The sequence below is a fragment of the Miniopterus natalensis genome, chromosome 14 (genome assembly GCF_054644295.1).
Source record: "Miniopterus natalensis isolate mMinNat1 chromosome 14, mMinNat1.hap1, whole genome shotgun sequence".
Lineage (NCBI taxonomy): Eukaryota > Metazoa > Chordata > Mammalia > Chiroptera > Miniopteridae > Miniopterus > Miniopterus natalensis.
Genome location: NC_142094.1, coordinates 17431047 through 17445479, shown reverse-complemented (window position 1 = coordinate 17445479; position 14433 = coordinate 17431047). Strand labels below are relative to the sequence as shown.

At 48.2% G+C, this 14433-nt stretch overlaps 1 protein-coding gene across 5 annotated transcripts in view; it reads right to left on the bottom strand.

The window, feature by feature from the left end:
- Window positions 1–14433, bottom strand: part of KCNMA1 (potassium calcium-activated channel subfamily M alpha 1) — a 661836-nt gene that overhangs the window by 51134 nt on the left and 596269 nt on the right. For all 5 annotated transcript variants that reach the window (XM_087824300.1, XM_087824299.1, XM_087824298.1 and 2 more), the window contains 2 exons: window positions 13912–14136; window positions 10212–10404 (listed from right to left, as the gene is read on the bottom strand). In XM_087824300.1, coding sequence (XP_087680426.1) covers window positions 10212–10404; window positions 13912–14136 — 418 coding nt within the window. The remainder of the gene's footprint in view (window positions 1–10211; window positions 10405–13911; window positions 14137–14433) is intronic.

Here is a 14433-nt window from a genome sequence, read left to right as displayed (position 1 = left end):
CTAAGATTTCCTTTCGCCGTAGTTGTCCCAAGCTGGGCACAGCCTGAGTGGGGAAGGGACCCTGCTCTGCATGCAGTTGGAAAGAAATGGTTGTTTGGTCCGTTTTTACTCTTACTTCCCACATCCACTCCCTAAGGAAGACCTTCACTCATGGAGGGCCTCCAAACCTCCACAGGCTTGGAAAGTGGTCCAGGCCTCTCATCTCTCCCTAGAGCTTATGTTGCTGTTGTTTTTTGTTGTTCCCCTTGCTGGGAACCTATTACCAGAATAGCAAATGGCTGTCTTAAGGAGATCTCTCATGTGCTGAGATGCGCTGTGCATGGAAAAGTCGAAGTCATTTAGAAAACAGGGACAGTGGCTGCTTTGCAGGAATACATCTTCAGCGCTGCGCTCAGATTCGTCTTGTGATGTCCACAGAAGAAATGAGACAGGGCAGGCCCCTTTCGGTCCCTGAGACCTGCTCGGAGCCCTAAGCCAGACTTTCTTTATTGTTTAGTAAGCCCTTCTAATGAAATGTACTACTCTTATTATAGAGGACTCAAAATAAGATCTAAATCACAAACCAATAAAAGAAAATGATTGGGCTGGGTATCTAAAGTTACTACCTAGAGGCTACTCCAGTGCGGTATTTATAAATCTCTAAACAGTTAAGTGTAATTGTCTTTCTGGTTTTCGGGACTGGAGCCAACAGCAGTTTCGGTTACAAGTGAAGAAAAATATTTTAGCACCGAGCTTTGTTCGCTTGGCGGGTATAAAGAGGAACGGCCTCTCCCCCCGCACCGCTTCAGAATTGAGAGAGAGGATGGTGGTAATGAAATGTTACATGGGAGCCGCTGGAAAAAACGCTCCTCGGGTTTCAGGGAGGGAGAATGTGTGTGGGGATGTGTGTATAGGTATGTTGGCAAGAGACCGGGCCTGCAGGAAGTGAGGCGTGGGGGGCGGGGAGGAGAAGGGACAGAACTGGGAAGGGCAGGTGCTGAAGGGTGACCTGGGAGTTGAAGACAGGGGTGGTCTGTCAAATTAATGGCAAAGCCAGATGTGCAGCTGCTCACTCCAGTGCAGGCCACTCCCCACCTCAGACACAAAAGCAGCATCATTCCAGAAGGATGTGAAAGCGCCCACTAAAAGACTCATTATGACCCCAATCCCAGCAAACACCATAGCTCTCCCAATGGAGTAAGGATGCAGATCATCCAAAACACAGATCCTTATGTCATAAAAATAAAAAATACCAGAGGCCCTCCGTTACAAAGGACCGCAGAACTCATCTCCTCCAATTTCCCTCCCATCACAAAGAGCAGGTTAGTAACTTTCTTTTGGCAGATGGACACGTGGTGATTTGCAGGCAGTCCATTCTGTTCTGGAAATGTCTTCCTTATGTGGGACTAATATCTGGTTCTCCTTAATCATTAGCCATCGGTCCTGATTTTGTCCAGTGGAGAAGATAAAATGGCCCTTTCAGCCCACTAGCCCTGTTCTCTTAACTGCTTGGCAAGTGACATCGGTCCAAGCCCTTCCCCATTCCGGCATCCCCTTGGCAACATTCTTGTGTTTGTCAGTTCCTCCCCTCAAACCTTCATAGCTCTTGACACACCCCTCTCAGACCTACCAGAATGAAACAATCACTGCTCAAAATAAATTATACCCCCATCAGCGAGGTTTGTGCAGCTTGTCTTTAGCGATTATTTGAAACTTCATGCTCAGTAGTCCTCATTCCATTCTATCCTGTGGGTTTCACCCCAAAGTTCCAATTTAGGAAGGATGTGTTGAATCCTGATTTCTGTCATTCAATAATCTAGGGATTCTAATCCATGTGGTCTTCCCCAACGATAAAATAGAAGTCACATTTCCCTCTGGAGCAGTAAAAGTGACCTCAGACTTTAGGGAGTCCCCCAATTATTGCTGTCGCTCTAAGTACCACGGTCATACTTCCAAGCAAAATGTCATTCCCTGCTTGAGGCTCTTAACCTTTGTTAAAATGCAGACAAAGGAGAGCATCTGTTTACATGTAGACATCACACATGCTCGTGTGCCTGTTGGGGGTGTGTGTGTGTGTGTGTGTGTGTGTGTGTGTGTGTGTGTGTGTGTGTGTGTGTGTGTGTAAGCCACAATACGTATTTTTAACTTGAGGGCTATAATGAGGCATATATTGTAGAAAAATAAATTTATGGGAGGCAAGGAAAACCACATAGTAGACATATGTCCTGGGTTGGGACTTATGTCTCAGCTGTGGGTCCCAGCTTCTACCAATGGTTCCCTCCGCCCTTTTCCAAGACACTCCGCAGACTTCTGTCCTTCCACGCTCCTTTCTCATTCACTCCCCTGAGGCTCTCCTCGGCATCTACAGCATGAGCAATGGGGCAGGTCTCTAGCTCTGCCCTCTCCTGGAATCACGACTTCATTTGCACCTATCTGCTTTTCATGCCCACCTGTATTTCCCATCAACTCCACACAGAAATGAACCATGGCTAAAACCCAACACTGCCGACCCTACTTTCTCCCGCTGCCAGTCCCTCCACTGCTCAGGCCACTTCCTGTGATGGGCGTCACTGCCCCACATCGCTGGGAAGGCAGCTCACGTTCACAGTCTGTTTTGAATTTACCACGTCTCATGCTAGAACCTCCTGTTCATTCTCCAGCTCAAGGTTCCCACTCTCCTGATTAACCACAGTGCTCACCCAGTGCCCCTGCATCTTCTTCTTTCCAATCCCAAACAATGCTTCACAGGGCTGCCAGATCAATCTCCCTAAAGCTCAAGTCCAATCCCATCACTCTCTTGCTTTGAAACCTTCCATAGCTCCCCAGTGCCTACTGAATTATTTACAGCTTCCTAACTCAGAAATTCATAAAAAATTATTTACAGCTTCCCAACTCAAAAAGAGAAAAAAATCCCCAATGCCCAACCCACATTTCAGCCTCATGTGTCCCTGCTGTCTTATACACACACTGGATTCCAGCCACATTATATTCGTTGCTGTCCTTCAAACAGTCCCCGTGTACCTCTGCCCCCAACTGCTATTCCTCTCTCTGATTGCAGCCAGATCCATTTGTTTCCACCTGCTGAAATCCTGTGCATTTCTTCAGTGTCTCTCAAACCCACTCTTCCCCTTCCTGTCCCCAGTGTTAGCCTCCACGGATTGTAATTCTCACACTAGGAAGCCAGCATCCAAAGCAGAGAGATGTTTGCATAGGAGGCCACAAGGATCAGGGATGTCCCTTAGGACCCCTGTCTCCCCAGCAATGCCTGCCATGCACAGTCTGGGAACACAGCAGGTGCCTAATAAGTATTTGTGGGATCGGATGGGCCCCTTCAGGGCAGGTAGCATGAATCAGATGAATGCAGAGCTTATAACAGGAAAAGGACCACAGAGGAACCTGAACACACCACCCTTCAAATTTAGCACCGGCGCTGAAATACACACTCTATCTTCTCAAAGAGACCCGGGCACTGAGGGGAGCACACAGTGGCTTTGGGGTGAGCAGTGTTGCTGTTTAATAGCAGCGGGGTATTGGACCTCAGCGCCGCCACTTCTCAAACGCTGTGGCCAGGAAGAAAGCTGTGCACTGGGCAGCTAGCATCCTTTACTCACCACCTTGAGACATAGGACGAGACTGACAAAGGCAGACAGGCAAAACACAGAGCCTGGCATTTCTAATACATTCCCTCACCTCTTTTTTTCTCAACTTAAGGTTTTTCAGTCTTGGGAAAGCTAGAGGTTATCCAAAAATATGAAAGGAAGAAGGCTGACCAATACGTTGAGCCAACAGAATTGTTTTAAAGAAGCAAAGTGGTTTAAAAGTTAGGATTGCCAGGAGACCCAGGTGGAAATCATACCTAACCTCTCCAAAGTTCTTCCTCTTTGAAATGAAAATGGCAACCTCCTTACCTAGTATATGCCCTCTGAGGAGCACCTAGGGCAGCGGCCAGGGGCCCCAGGGAGCTTGGACGACTCCCGATGCCCAGGCCGTACCCAGACCAGTTAAATGGCAACTGCTAAGGTGCAGCCCAGGCACCAATATCTTTTAAGTTTCTCAGGTGATTGTAACGTGCAGCCAAGTGTGAAAATTACTGATCTAAGAAATGCATATTGTCTCAGCTGCCGAAGCGTCTACCACGTAACAGCAGCAAATGTTGGATGAAGCATCAGTGTTATTCTGGTTGTTGGTGGTGGTGATGGTGCGGGTGGTGCCTGTGGTGTTCAGACGGGCCCTGCACTGGGCGTGGAGTTCTCGTGGGGAGGAACTGTTTCCAGTGTAGCATCACCAGGCTCTGCTCCAGCTCCGCATGAGTGTCTCGTTCTCTGAGGCCACGACATGCTCCTCTCTCTGATCAAACCAAGGTGCTTGCTTCATGAGGAAAGCAGAAGCCATCAGGCTGAGCTCCCGCTAGTTCATCTTTCCCATCCAGCCCTGTCACTCGGGGGGCCACACCCTCTTCTCCTGCATCTCTTAGTCCCTTGCACTACCTTTTAACAACTCTCCTACAGCTTCAAACTTCCCCTCTTTGAGAGTTAACTCACCTCAGCCAACAAATATGATATATTTTTCCCCATTCTAAAAACAAAAAAATCTTTGACAAGATCTGAAACATCCTATTTCTCTCCCTATCAGTACAAAAAGCAATATACAGTCTCCAAGGCTCATCTCATCTGATTAACACTTCAGGCCCCCGAATGCCGCCTTCTGCTGGCAACAGGCCGCTCAGCTGCTCTTGCTTAAGGTCATCACCTTCCTGCCGGGCACAGGTACCTCTGCTCTTTCAGGCCGGGCCTCATCTGCTCGGCTTCTGCAGTATCTGGCAGTGCTAAACACCATTTCCTTTCAACCAGCTCAGCTCAACAAATTCTTATCGCAGGCTAACTGTGTCCAATCCTGTGCTGGAGGCACTAGGGACGTGAAGGTGAACACGAAGAGGGGGCGTCCTCGCCTCTTACAGGGCCCACAGTCTACTCCCATACAAAGAAATAATTGGGATACACCCTAGACTGCTGATCTGAAATTTATTCAACTCTCTTCTCTTTTTCCTTTCATACCCGGCACTTACACTCCTCTGCGTCTCTACCCTCAGCCCCTTTCACTGGATTCTCTCCCCGCTTGTCCCTTCAGTGTTGACGTTTCCCAAGGTTCCACGTGTATCGCTCTCAATCGGCTGGTCCACCTTCTCTCCCTGGGAAGTGTCCGCTCTCAAGGCCTCTTCACTGTCTATCACCACTGACTTCTAAGTCTATGGCTTCAAACCTGACTTTATCCCTATACTTTCATGTTCTTATTTCTTGTTGGACAGTCTACAGATATTTCAAACTCAAATGGACCAGGACCCAATTCTTTACCTTCTGCTCCAATCCTGTTCCTCCTCCTGGGTCCTCTGCTTGCTTAACTGCTTTTATATCCACCCTGTAGCCAACCTTGAAGCAAACTTACTCCCACCATCTCATCCTTGCTCATCCCCAGCTCCTTCCCATCTATTTGTTTTCAATGGCTCTCTTTTCTGTTTCAATTTCATCTCAGCTGCTATCTTGGGCACTACTGACATCGCTAAATGTATACTGTCCGCCCTGATCCCACCCCTCGTAGTTGACAGCAGCGATCTTCATATAAAGCTCATGCCACCATCTCTTTCCACCTCTAAACCATGCTCATATTTTTGTTTGTTATCTTTTTAAAAGACAGATTTAATCCAGATACTGGGGCAAAGCAACAAGCCTGTGGTTTAGACCTGTAATGTCCAACAGGGTAGCCACTAGCCTCATGCCACCATTTAAATTTAAATTTATTAAAATTAAATAGAAGGAAAGTTTAGTGCCTCAATCACACTAGCCGCATGTATTCAACTCGCTCACAAATGTCAGCTCCTCTTGGAAGCCTTCTCAACCCCTTGGAATGTATAAACTGAGAAGCCCTCTGTGCTCCTGTATTTCTAGCCTGGTCCATGTCTCACTGTGCAATACCTGTTTATGGGGGGGCCTCCTCCACTCACCTGAGCCCCTCAAGGACAGTGAGTGGCTGAATCCATGTCCTCTTGTGTCCCAAGCATTTATAGTGCCTGACACATAGTGGACACTCATTTAATCTTCTTTCTCTCCCTTAAGGATTAAGGTTAAGCAGGAAGAAACTGTAAGATGCTACTTTGAAAGCATAAAGGGAAATTCAATCACATGCTCCCTCTTCTCAGGTACTGACTCCAGCGGCTCTTGAGAATGGACCCTCCCGCCTCTTCTCACCCTCCCTCCCAAGATCAGACTCGGTTCCTATCTTTTAGAACCACAGGGAGACAGTCTGGCAAGAGCCACCGTTGTACCAGCTGATTTAAATTGAAATGTTTTCCCCAGATAAATGTGTGCTAAATAATACACCAGCTCTCCAGCCAAAGGAAAGTGACAGGCGCTCTGTAAATAAAGGCACTTAGTTGCTGGTAAAGAGCCGTAAAGTGGTTCTGAGCTGATGTTTGCTGACCAGCAAGAAGCGGTTTCACCTGCTTTAGATAATTGTCACTGCAGTTCTGCCTGCTGTATATTAAAACTGCATCTCATAGACCCAACTGTCACATCGGATAGACCACCAGCATGGGGCACGCCACCTCTCTCTGTAATTGCTTTTGACAACCAGCCATCATATCACAGATCGTTTTGGAAAGTGTCTGGTCCAGAATCCCTGGGCTGGTCAGTTCTGACACCGTGTGGGCCAGGATAGTGACACCAAAAGGGAAAATAAGCTTTGTTTGTCTAAGAGACCAGGTAGCAGGCAGTGCCAAGTGTCTGAACACAAATCCCAATGAGGACTTGCTTCAAATGTTAAGACTCATTTTTCATGTTACATTCTAACATGATAGAAACATTTTCCATAAGGAACTTTCCATAAGGATGCCTGGATAAGCTGGTCCAAGAGCGCACACATCTGTCCCGAGTCCACATTTCTGTCCCGCTGCCTTCTGCAGAGGTGGTAATGCAGTTTCCCAGGAGGAAAAGAGTAACATGGAATCAATCCATCTGTACTCTGTGATTCCAGTCCTCTCGGAGCTGCCAGATGCCCAGGGGAATGGAAAGAAATGTATCTGAGTCCAGTGAGCGCTGCAGTTGGTCAAAAGGGTCTCAAGGAGGGGCACTGTCAGGGAAACTCAGCTCGTCCCCCTGGCCCCACAGGCTGGGGAGGACCCGAGGAGAGGGTGAACTTGCAGACACTGCCCTCGGGGGAGGAAGTGGCTTCCAGTGTGGATGCCACTGCCAAACCACCGCCTTTGGGAAGGTCAGAGGGTCACCAGGGAGTGTGTGAGAAACCAAGGACAAGAGAAGAGCAGACGCAGCAAGTAAAGGAGGGAAATATGGGCTCGGTGGGCCTCAGCCCCCACGGCCTCTCAGCGAGAGCAGAGCAGACTGCTTGCCGGTGTCTGGGGGGCACAGGCTCCATTCTCCTGCTGACCAGGCCCCTGTGCAAATCTCCGTGGAACACATCCTCTGCCTGCCCTGTGTGTGCGTGTGCACATGTGCGTGTCCTTGTACAAAAGGAGTTCCTTTCTCTCTTTTTTTGCAGGAAAAATGAACTCCCTTCTCCTTTCTTATCTCCCATCAAAACCTATTTTTCTTGCTTATTTCTGTGCTCAAAACAGTAAAAAAGGCTTTTGAGTTTTGGGTGGGTATCTGAGAAGGGGAAAGGAAGCATTTTTACCTGTTTGGCCATCACAGGGGATCTAAGAAGCTGGGATAAGGTTTATGAGAGCTGGAAGGAACACCTATGTCAGATGCATATAAGCTGAAACTTGAACAATGCAGGGGTTATGGTGCTCACATCCCATGCAGTTGAAAAACCACACAAAACATCTTTAATTGATTTTAGAGAGAGGAAGGGAGATAGAGAAAAAAAAATCCATGTAAAACAGAAGCACTGATTGCTGCCTCCTGCACGCACCCTGACCGGGAATCGAACCTGCCACCTTTTGGTGCATGGGACGACACCCAAGCAACGGAGCCACCCAGCCAGGGCCACACATAACTTTTGACAACCCCAAAACTTAACTACTAATAACATAAACTGTCAATAAAATATATTATTCATATTATATGTATTATGTACTGTATTCCTACAATAAAGTAAGGTAGAGAAAAGGAAATATTATTGAAAAAAAAATTGTGTATAGTGGACCTGTGCAGTCCTAACCTCTGCTGTTTAAGGGTCAGCTGTAAAACCAAATTGTACATTAATATTTTGATCCATGGACCTAGAAAATCTCAATTATTGGATTTGGGAGGAAATAGGCATGCAGGAGACAGGGAGTGCTTTCCTGCCCCTCCTGCTCAGTCCCCCCTCCACCTGCAGGGAGCACCTCTGCTTCCACTTCTCCCCATTCCCTGTGCTGGTCATGACAGGAGAAGAGGAGCATCTGGTCAGGGTGGTCAGCGTGTTCACTGGACCTAGTTCTGTTTGAGTGAACATTTATTGTTCCTTAAAGCCGTGCACACGAGTCACCTGGGACCCTGTTAGAATTTAGCATCCAACCCAGTAGGTTCTGCATTTCTATCAAGGTCCCTGGTGGTGCCCATGCTGGGTGGGAGGCCCCACATTGAAGCACAAGTACTTAAAAGAAGGTACTAAATTCTAGCTTGCCTTTTCCGCCTCCTAGAAGGCCAGCTTACTGTCTCCTCATAGCCTTTGTCACCTCCACTCCCTGCCTCCCCAGTATGCAGCTGGTGGGTTAGGGCTGTCCCTCAGAGCCTGACATGTTGCTCTGCCCCTCGGGCACAGCTGAGTAAGTGGGTGGCAAGATTTAGATTTGCAGGAGAGGCAAGAGAATGACCGAGTGGAGAGGCCCAAACTGGCTTCGGGCTAGATTCATCAGGGTTATGTTAGAATCCTCTCTATTCCAAGTATGAAGAGATGGACACCAGCATTGGAAAGGCTACAGGAGCCAGTGGAATAGGCCACCATCTACCATGTTACTTCCAACACCAAGTGGAAGGCTCTCCTGAGCTCCACCAGATGCCATGAATCTAGGCCCCAGAGAAGCCCGTGCCCCAGTCTCGGACCCTGGCACCAAAGCTGTGGTTCTCAGAAGGCTCCCCGGAGATCTGCCTTGAACCTCACATCTGCTCAGGCTCTGGCTGCAGCTGCCTCCTTTTCTCTCCCGGTTCCCAGGTCTCTCCCAGGGCCCCTCTCTCACTGGTAGACTCCAACCCAGAACCATGCGAAGAAAAGGATTCTGGGAACTACTACTCCTGGCCTTGCAGCAACGTCAAGCAGACGTCAGAAGGAGGTGGTGGTGATGCGGAGTTAACAAGAGATAACGTATCGCACAAGTCTAGGTTGCGTGGCGCCGAGCTTTATCACGTCCATGAGATGGTGTTTGTGTCCCAGCAGCTACGGTTCTCATGGGCTGTGTTCCCTCCACCTATGCTCCTGGAATGATGGGAGTCAGGCCCCATCAGGCACCCAATGCCACCCATCTGGTAGACCACATGTGACAATATTCCACAGTTCAGGCAAGCCTACACAGGGGTGTTTTTTGGGGGAAAATGCTTCACATCCTATCCTGCTGAGACCCTGGTTAGTGAGGTTGTTTGTTATGAGTTTTGCCATGCTCCTTTCTGAGACTCCAAGATGACATCTTTGCTTGTAGCTATTTGCCCAGGATCCTGGAGAAAATGACAGGAAAGACTGGGGCAGAGCGGAGGTGGCAAATGCAGTCATTTGGCGCTGATGCGCCTCCTGTAGAGACCGCATGGGCTAAGGAGCACCACCTCTCACTGAATGGCTTTCAGTGCCTGCCATACAGTCCCCACTCTCCAGGGGTCACCATCCCTTGGTTGGCATATAATAACGTCAAGTTTAACACCCCCGTGCAGCTGTAACAATAGCAAAGCTTAGTACAGGTCAACGGCAAAGACATATTCTGGGGAGGAACACTGGGAATTGCTCAGACAGCATCTTTTCAGTGCTCTGACATTTAGCTGGTGACCCTGGTCACAAAGCCACTGCTTGGGAAGGCTGAGGGGGTTCGTTTTCTGGGAAGGCAGCCTGTTCTGAGCACGGGTCTTCCAGCCTGAGTCCTGGGATGGCAAGGAGAGGCCGTGCACGCCCCTCTGAGCACCATCACCATGACCGCAGGTCCCACTGCCTGGCAGGCTGGTGGAGCCTCTGTGAATTACTGAGTGAAGGATATCCCTCTTGCCAGCCCCTGTCCCCTGCAGGCGCAGGAGAGGGGCATTACAGGCTGTCCTTACCTTGGGAGTTAGCCTGCAAGACCCCGATGCTGTCATCAAACTGCATAGATTTGATGTTGAGTGACGCCAAGATGCACTCCTTGTCCTGCAGCGAAGTGTCATCAATATTATTCTGATTGGCTGACAGGATGACGCACATGTCACAGAGGTTGATGTTGACGGCCCTTAAATCAGCCCGACTTAATGGCGTACCCTTTGGCAGAGAGGAGAGAAAAAAAAAACAGAAGCAAAAAGTGAGACCGAGGCACGACAGGGCAAGAGGAACAAAATAAAAACAAATTAAAGATCGCGCTGGAGCTTTGGGAGATTATTTAACAAGTATCTGTTTTACGCCGTGACATTAAGCTGGCCTAACTGCATTCTGGGGACTAGGAGCTGTGTGCTAATCTAAAGGGTAGCCGGTGCTGATGGCAGCATTTCGGGCTTGCTCTCCATACTCAATCAAGCTGTTACTAGCAAACGGGGGAGGGATAATGCCGGGGCCCTGCCTCTCCCTCCTGCTGCAAATTGTCTTGATTTAAGGAACTGTCCTGTGGCAACCTCTGGCTTTCAGGACGTAACGAGAGCTAGCTTTCAAATGCTTGTTTATTTAATAGCGGGTCCCTTCTGTCGCAAGCCAGCGACGGCAGCTCCAAGGAGAATTTCCAGTGCGGCCAAGGGGAATGGCCCGTGAGCAGGTGCGACGCGGTGGCGCGGAGACCGGGTGCAGGAGCTAACGCGTCCTCCGAAGGGGAGGTGGAAAGGAGTGAAGCTTCAGGTCGTATAATTTGATTGCATATTTTCGGCAGAAAGAAAATAAGGAAATCGCCTAATTGTCCAACAACACAGGAACCGTTAAACACGCATGGGACACATATACCACGGGGCCTGCGCAGCAGGTAAAGGGACTGAAACAGCTCCCCACGCGGGCATCGCCATGGAAGCATCTCCAACAGAGGAATACGTGGAAAAGAAATAGACAAGTTCTACACAATCTGAAAAGTACGATTTCATTTATGTAGAAAGGAACCAGCGAAAGGAGACTACATATTTCTGAATGTATTTATAAATGTATGTACACTCCGAGAGAAAGTTCTAGACAAATTCATGCTAAACTAATAACAGTAATTATCTCTGGGGAGGGAAATACCATTGGGGGTGAAGGGAAAAGTTTGTTTTCGACTTTACATGCTTCTCTGTTGTTTGAATATTTTGTATTAAGAATGTGTCTGCATATTACTGGTGTAATTAAAAATAAATAAGCCAGTAAACAATTTTTTAAAAAATCCTAAAGCAACAAAATAGTGTGTGGGGGGGATAGATCAAGGAGGCGATGACAGAGAGGCCAGGGAGGCACCCACGGGTGAGCCGGATGGTTAGTGCTGGAGGTGAGGGGCGTGAACCCCACGTGCTCCGTGCCCTCAGGGGGGCTCACAGCAGACTCATCAGGCCATCCCGTGCTGGGCACCCAGGGACACCCGTCTGGAATTCACACCCAGCCCCAGCCCCAGCCCCCTTGGTCCTTCAGCCAGGGTCCAGCTTCTGCTTTGCCCGCATGGAGGCCCGAGTGGCCTTCACCTCACTGCCTGTACAGGGACAGGATTCGCCCACTGCCTTAGTTCTCTGGGTGCCTTTCCCTGGTTCTCCTTCCTGGAAAAGGGCTTTGAGAAGATTGGACTTGGCTATGGAGGTAGAGGCATCAACCCTCTTTTCTGACTCAGTGGCAGTTAACAATTCTCTTCTCAGCCCCCAAATGCTGCCACAACGTGGAATGAAGGAGGGAGAGGCTTAGTGCGTCGGGCCCGAGAGCTACTCGTTCCAGGCTCTGGAGCATTACTTTTTGAGCAGGAGGAGGATCCCCTCTCTGCCTGGGATCTCTTGGTACAAGAGAAGTTCAACCAACTTCCTGAGTCACTGCCCCAGGGCATAAGCCTCAATCGCCTACACATTTTCTTTTAATTTTCACCTTGTGGGGAATCCAGCAGTAATTGTGACATAAGACAATCCCTGCACCGTTGTACACATGTGATTTCAAAACTCAAGAAATACAAATGACGTACATAGAAACACCCTGAGCTTCTCGGGCTGGCCCTACCTGGGAGGCGCTGTGTAAACAATGAAATATGTGAAGACGGAGAGGCCCATTTTGTACAAATATGCTGTGTTTGAGGACACTAGATTGTGGAGTGTTTAAAAAGGACCTGCAAATATAGAAGCTCATTCATATCAGTGCAGGTAGGGGAGTGGATGTGTACAAGGACAGGCACAAGGAAACACACGCGCGTGCACAACAAACGTCCTGCACACCCAACATGACACATACACAAAGGCTCATGTAACCCAGCAAAATAATATGCTCCTTACAAGGTACTCCAGACCCCGGTCCATGTACCCCAGGGGCCTGTGTGTGAGATCACACGGAGGAAGACAATCATGGAAAAAGAGAATGCAATCGATGGTGTCTGAAATTAGCCAGGTGTACATGTATTTACACTCTTCAGTGTGCATGACTGTTTGTTTTTCTGCAGGTGCCTCTTTTTAGTTACACGTGGTTATAAAGTCAGTGAGTTTTTGGTCCAGCATCCAAAAGAAATCTGTCTATATTTTTCTCATGTCTTTAAATATTTACTGAGCACCGACTGTGCTGAATGCATGTAAGGATACACGGTGGCTACTAGTGCATAATACTGTGGGTAGATACTTATGTGTTGTTTATTGAATTATATTACTTTACTACCTTTTTCCATTTTCAAGGCTCTGGAAGCTGATAACAGAAATAAGGAATTCAAGCCCATAATTGGAAAGGAAACCCGGCCCTCTAGAAATGTAGCATCAAATTCATGTTCCTCAGTTCCAAGGATGTGAACTTTCAAGAAAAATGCAGCCCCGTTCAGTCGCTCATCAGATATGAAGTTTAGCTGGTATCAAATACATTAACTATGTTCGTGTAGAGGACACATGCTATTTCCATGGATCTGTGACATAAAGAACTATATCAAATGTTGAAATGTACAATATAAGTTTCTGAACATTTATGGCTAAGTTATTGATCAATACTCAGGAAGCAGTTAGTTCCAGGACTCCCAGATCACGTATCCCATGTCCTCACACTAGGTTGTAGAGTACCCAACTGTCCTTTTAGATTTGGGTGGCAGTGTTTCGTCGTGAAGAACATCACAGGCACACGTGTGGGTGTGCACACAGACCCAGGAAAACAGTGCGGTGCTGCTTAATGATGAGGGGAAGAGGCAGAGCCGGCAGAAGGGATTGGCCTTCATACCGCACAGATAAATAGAGAGCTCTGTTAAATATATTCAGTTAAAAACAGAATGTAGTACAATCGAGATTTCCCCAGGCATTCCTAATGTCATGGATAAGATGAGGCAAATAGTTCCATAAGTAAATTCTGCTCTAAGCATCATCACATCGAATGGCACTGGGTAGGCAAGAGTGTTTAGACACGGACATGGTTAACGTATTTGATACCAGCTAAACTTCTGTCTGATGAGCGACTGAACTGGGCTGCAAATTCCCTTTAATAAGGTCCCCGGGGCCTGGAGATTCCCAGACGGAGCACAGAGGAAGGGCTGAGTCCTCAGGCCCATCGCCGGAGAAAGGAGCAGAGGCGTGATCAAAGCTACAACTGTTACATCCATCTGGGATTTTCTTTTATGAATGAAAGGAAGAAAAAAACCCGTCAATAATGTGACCTTGGACTTACAGGCAATATGGACACTTTGGGGAAGTTATGCAGCGTCTCCCATTCCCGCTTGAGGTACTCGATGGAGCCCACGAACACGATGTGCTTGAGCTCGTGGTAGTGAAAGTTGCTGGCACGGAGTGGCATCACCAGGTTCCGGAGGCCAATCAGGGCCGAGCTGACGTCGCCGAAGATGCAGACCACGACGTGGCCGCTCAGGACGGTCATGGCGGCTTCACTTCGCGTCTGCGACAGGGAGAGGCGCGTGAGCAGGGGAGAGAGGACCCTCCCCCCGGCGGTGGTGTGGACTAAACCCGTGAGTGTCAAGGATCCAGTAAACAGTGCATGCTATGTGCTCTATGCTGTTATTTTTATTTCAACAACCTTATACATATGCCATTTATGTTTATAATCTGAGTCTGTGTGTATCTGTTATACCCGTGTAATAAATATATTGAAATATATATGCACACATATCACTACCTGTTCTGGTAAAAGATTTTTAAAAGGTATGTCAGTCATGCCTCTGAGCAGGAAATCTTT